General features: G+C 43.4%; 1 protein-coding gene across 1 annotated transcript in view; it reads right to left on the reverse strand.

Annotated features, from left to right (window-relative positions):
• CPLX1 (complexin 1) overlaps positions 1–5,638 on the reverse strand; it is a gene marked incomplete at both ends in the record, with an annotated part of 81,425 nt that extends 75,787 nt beyond the window's left edge. The window contains one exon of the mRNA XM_080363166.1: positions 5,608–5,638. Coding sequence (XP_080219292.1) covers positions 5,608–5,638 — 31 coding nt within the window. The remainder of the gene's footprint in view (positions 1–5,607) is intronic.
• Between the last annotated feature and the right edge of the window lie 362 nt (positions 5,639–6,000).

The following is a 6,000-nucleotide window of genomic DNA, read 5'->3' on the forward strand; positions in this document are numbered from 1 at the left end:
GACCTTGGTTATGCCTTAAACAATTTGTGTTGCAACTTCTAGTGGGCAAGAAGAGGTACTGCAGAGGCAGAATGCTACCTTTAGCCATCCCTCATAGGACATTCCTTCCAGGCCTTTCACCAGCTTTGTTGCCCTCCTCTGGATGTGTTCAAGTGCCTTAGCATCCTCTTTAAATTGTGGGGCCCAGAACTGCACACAATACAGGCAGAAGCTATCTGAGAACAAAGGTAGATGGGGTCTCAACATCTACCTCAAGATACAGTGGGCTGGAAACCTCCTGTCTGATCTCAGATTCTCCAGTTTTTGTGACTTGGAAACACCTGACTGCAAAGTGAAAGACCACATATGTCAAAGGTTTCAAGGACTACAGGCCCCAGAAGTAAATACCAGTACTACTTGTTGGCACAACAACTTCTAGTTCTGTAGTACAGTTTCTGTCCTGCTTCAGGACTTCATAAATTAGCATAAGCAGCAAAGCACAGTCTAGCTGATGCATGAGGTTCTAGAGCAGGATAGAGGCTCAGCAGAGAACTGTGAATGTGAGAAACAAGAGACTGAGTTGGAAGAGGAGAAAGCAGAAACCACTGTGTTTATTTCATTGCCTGTTCTAGCCTGTACAGGTCTGTTTTGCCTCTCCCTGACTTCTCCAGGAAAAAATAAGGACTTAATCCCCACATTACAAGGAAATGAAGTGAGGCAAATGCAGCAGCAAAATAAAAACTTCGTCAGCCACACAGAAGGCCACTACTAAGGTGTTGTTCAATACTAGCACAGCTTCCCTCCAGGCTTATCTGGCATTCATACACACATCTTCACTAACCTAAGCTTAGCACAGAGTCTGCTTTTTCAGAGCTTATAGGCAGTGACTTAAATACCATTATTTTCAGGAGAGTTTAAATCTCTGCTATCTTCAAGAAGAAGGGGAGTCCCTCTGTACTGTGTTTTGTGGTATACCTGAACCAAAGCTGTCAGTAAGGGACACGAAGTAGGCAGTCCCTCCTGCTGACATATTCCAGATGGCAGTCTGGTTGCATTTGTCTTTTGCTTACAGTATTCTAAGAATCTTTATGAATGAAAACAAGTCTTCACTTAATCTTGACAGATAAAGAAGTGAATGCCAACCAGCAGTCCTCACTCTAAGCTGCTGCCAATAAAACAGAAAAACATGCCTGTAATATAGCCCAATAAATATCCACCCAGATACCAAATGTACCCTTCCTCCTGCTTGCACTACACAATGAATTCAAGCGGTACTGGCAGCATGAGGAAGCAATTTAGACAGTAGCATCCATGTGCATCATTATATATTAAACAAGTTACACAATTTATCCACAGGATGACATTAGGAAAAGTCATGATTTAAGGCAGCCATCCGAGCTAGACATTTCTCCTATTTGTGCCAATAAAAGGAACACATCAAAAGGGCCCTGAACAACACCATATAATATAGAGCTATTGTGGCTGTTCTGTATATCCATATCTTCACAGTGTTTTGGTCTACACAATGCTAGCTTCTGCTGTAAGAAGTGTCTACCTTTTTAACCACATCATGATTCCACCACAGACAAATCCTGCCTATCGGCTCTGCCCTTCTCTTTTTCGTCATGAAAATGCCTAAGACTCCTGGTCCTCAGGTGTCCCAGCAGCAGGATGACAGCCAGTCATTAAGTTTGTTATTAAGTTCTGTCCAGTTTCCCTATCTGTCCAAGTTACCAGTGACAGAGGAAATGAGACCATGTTGTATGACATGGGAGTCAGGTGTTAATGCACCCTTGCACGTAAACCTATGAATAAATAACTACAGGGACCATTTCATGTTCTTCACTTATAGCTTTTTCCTGGGAAATCATATGCCTTTGTCACAAAACCAGCACTCCAGAGCTTTGACCTGGATTAGTAAAGAGCACTGACAACATAAAATGCAATCATGGAATTACTTTGGTTACCTTCATTTAGTGAACTGTCACAGGAACAGCAAAGTGACCAGTCACCCTGGCTACAGACCTATATCAATGTCTGCTAGTGTGGCAGGGTCACAGATACAAAACATTCCTTTGCTGTCTCTGTTAGTTCTGTGGAAGAACAAACAGCAATTTTAATCCTCTAGGTTTCCTCTTGCTATTTTCTTCTTGTTGCCCTACACAGCTCATCAGCATCACAACTGCATTTCATCTCTACGGCTTCTGTCACTATCAGACAGTAAATGGAGCGACTTGCGTTCAGGGTGCTGAAAGGTCTGAGAAGCACAAAAAAGGCCACAGAAGCAAATTGGCTAAGTCAATATTTCATACTGCTTTTTCCTGGACCATAGTTCCCACTGCTAATGAAAATATCAAGAATTTTACACTGAAGAGGGCAGGGATTTTCAAAGACACATAGCAAGCTTGTAAATCACCAGGCAAAGACACTGCTGCCAACACTAGCAGCAAAAGCCCAGTGCTGGCAGCACAGCAGAGCACAGCACACCTTCCATTGCATAGAAACAGCAGGCTTCTGCAGACCATCTTTAACAAGAAGTCAGGGAAGGAACACATTCTCCTTCAGCAATACAATAACCTGTCAAACACAAAGCCTGTATCTTCTAGTCACACAGACTTCAGACAAAGAATCTCTATGCAATCTCTAAGCCTTTCCTTGCTTGCTAACTTACTTCACCTGCCTTTTAAAGCACATTGCTGTCTTCTTCCCCACAAACTGCAAAAACCCAAAGGAATAACAAAGCTGATTGTCCTGTGCCATCAGAGACAAAGAAAATGTCTTCAAAGATTTTTTCAAAGGCAATAGGAAAACTCCCACAGGAGTGTTCTGCTAAGGCTACTGCTCACTATTAATTAAACAGTGTGAGACCTCCTTTTCCTCAAAAAGATAAGAAGGTACGAAAGATTTTTTTTTTTCCTTCCAGTACCTCCTCTGATCACTGCAATAGATGAAACCTGGTCCAAAGTCCTCATATGCTTCAGAGCCCTGCACAGCCCTGTCCAGCAGGAAAAAGTACAAAAGCACCCCACCTGCAAACAGTTCTCAAATCCAGGTTCCGAGCTACCATAAGCTTTGGCCTAGGTGTTGGGAAGAAAAAATACCGTGCCCGTAATGCTGAAACAAGGAAATTCAATTGGCCCTCAGCCTGTGTGAGGTGTCCTCCCCTGAGACAGGGCAAAGGTTAAGCTTTTATAGCTGTAGGTGGTCTGCAAGCAATACCTGCATCAAGTCTGATTCTTTGTAAACTGGAGGGGACCTGGCTGACAAAATTGCAGTATTTTTTCTTTCTTCCAGGAGTGTCAGAAGAGATTTTGAGGGTGGGATAAGAAACTCTGCACCATTCAAAAAATCCTAAGCTGACAGTAAAATTAATTCAGAGGTGATCTGGGAAAATCCACATTAAACTAAAATCAACAACATGAAGTCCAAAGGAAGATCTCCCTGAAAGTGGGGATAATAAAAAGCTAACTAGCAGATCACATCATATATTCCAACCAAAGCAAGCCTGTCATCTACCAGAGGTTTGTTGCTTTGCTCAGTTTGAACATGTTCCTCTGCATGTCAGAAATGGCAAATAAAAAGGATGCTGGCCCCATAATTAAGAAAACAAACTGTAACCCTTAGTCCTTGGCTTTCTGTATCAGTGTGGCCAGATTGCACGTTTGCGTCAGCTTGGGCTTTAACTCCAGTAGGAAAGAAGTGTCCACAAACACCTTTAATTTCCAAATTATATTTGCCCTGGGAGATCTTGGTTTTCCTCTTTGAAACTATTTCTAATTTTAAAATAGGTCTCTTGCTTAATGAATTAACATTTCTTGGATTTTACCACTCTGCAGAGACTTCTCCTTTACTAAGTGGACAAGTTGCAGCCGCATTTTGTTGATACATTAAGTCATCAGGCAGAAGAGCTGGTGCCCTTGACAGAATCTTGACAGACATCAGAAACTCAGGCTTCTCCAAAAGACATTTTTTCAATTTGCCTTCTCAGCAACTCCTATTGTAATGCAAATCGTGACCCTGGCATGAAACATTATGTTAGCATGACCACCCAACCAGAGTAAATGCTGTTAAGTATGGGAAGACATTGCTTCCAACTCAGGTTAGTCACGAAGCTGCAAGAAAAGGCAGGCATCTCAGCTGTTACTCCTTTGCTGCAAACCTCCTCCCCCTGCCTTTAACTGCAGTCTCTAAGCAGTTATTTCTCTTCAGTGGATTCATGGATCTCCAGCTGCAGTGGCTATTTGTCCGGTTTTCAGATACTTGTTCATTTCTGTGTAAGCAACCTTATTCACATTGTAGCAAACAGTGCAAAATCTGCTCTTCTCAAAACTATTTCTCCTTCAAAATGGGCACTGAAAAGCAATAAAATGTAACACTCTTATCATACAAACTGTTATCATCTCACATAGATACCTTCATGTAATCAAACTAGACCCTTTCTTCTTCAGTTTGATCTTGCCATTCAAAACACTCCAACTAAAACCTGGGTGGCTTGCTCTATTCTAACTGCGAGAATTTTGCTCCCTTTCTTAAAAACCAAACAAACAAGGAAACAACCAACCCACAACACCAGGTCTTTTGCTTTCAAAGACAGAAATCATGTTTTCATGCCATGGGAGAGAGTTCTGCAGTAAATGTTGAAGGTACATATGACATCAATAACACCATGCATGAAACATGACCATGACTCTACAGTTTCTTCAAAGGCAAATGAATGGAAAATCCACACATGAAATACAGTACAATAGAGAATTATCAGAACCACTTCATTAGATTCTTCTGAGGCCAGCTATTCCAATTCCCAACTGCAACCAGCATTCAGTATCATCTCAGTGACAGTCTTGTTTTGACTGAATGTTCAGGCCAAGCAGCCCAGAAAGGCAGCGTAACTGTGGCAGAACAAAGGAATCTTATTCCCAAATACTTCTGCATTGTTTTCAATTTCTTCCCCCAACACCACTTCCTTTTCTGTTTCCTGGCACTAGGTTAAAACAATTCATCACACATGGAAGGAAATATACTGAAACCATATAAAAATCTGGCCTGAAAACCAGGTAGGGTGTGGAGGGGATACTTTATTAGTGTTTCCCTGCTTAATGCAGCAATATCCCTACTAGAAACAACTTTCCAAATACCAGGGACAAAAATTTCTGCAATGCCTGTTTTTTGATGAAGGTCTGGCCAGATTTTGGAGGGAGGATGAAAAAGGGACTCATACACATAATGCTACTCTTTCTTTGGGTTTACTCTGGCTGAACCTGTCTGCAACCTTTGTAATACCTGCCTCAGTGGCATGGCATGAAGCAAAGCAAGACCTGCGCACTGCACAGCAAAATGTGCAGCTAGCTGGTAGGGTGTCAGATAAGGTATTCTCTGCACACCTTGTGTGGAAGGTCTCTCCCCTAACATGGGAGTTTTGTCTCTGCTTGTTGCTGCCATCTCCTGCTCAGATTCTTCAAACAATTGGCTCTGAGATCATGAAGCAGTGACAGGCATGCTGACCTGGGTCCCCAAAGAGCTCTTCCAGGTGCAGACCCTAGCAGAGGTTCATAGCTCATCCCCTCTCTTGCCAAGCGCAAAAGAATAGGGGTAAGGGATGCATGGCCCCCACGTGCCAAGCGTACTTACCTCCCAGAGCTTGTTTCATAACAAAATCCATTGTGATGGCTTCAGCGTGCTGCCCACCTTCACACCTCACATGCACAGAGACCAGGAATCCTTAGAGGGCAGCCTGCAAAGAGGCACAACCAAAAGAGGAATAATGTCTCTAGGAGGAGAAAAGGCTGATGTCTGGCATTTCTCTGCTGTCTCCCCACAGCTTTCCTCCCGCTGTTTGAGTGCAGGCAAGTTTCCAAACGTCTACCCCTGCAGACCCTGGCTTTGCAGGACAAGGCACCCGGGCAGCAGAGATGAATGCTGGCGAGCAGAAAATGGGCAGGAGGAGGGGCAGCTATGGGGACATGGTGGTTCCCCCGGGCAGGGCAGGTGGCCAGGAGTGAGCCTGGAGGAGTACCGCAGTCC

This window comes from Nesoenas mayeri, assembly GCF_963082525.1.
Source record: "Nesoenas mayeri genome assembly, chromosome: Z".
Lineage (NCBI taxonomy): Eukaryota > Metazoa > Chordata > Aves > Columbiformes > Columbidae > Nesoenas > Nesoenas mayeri.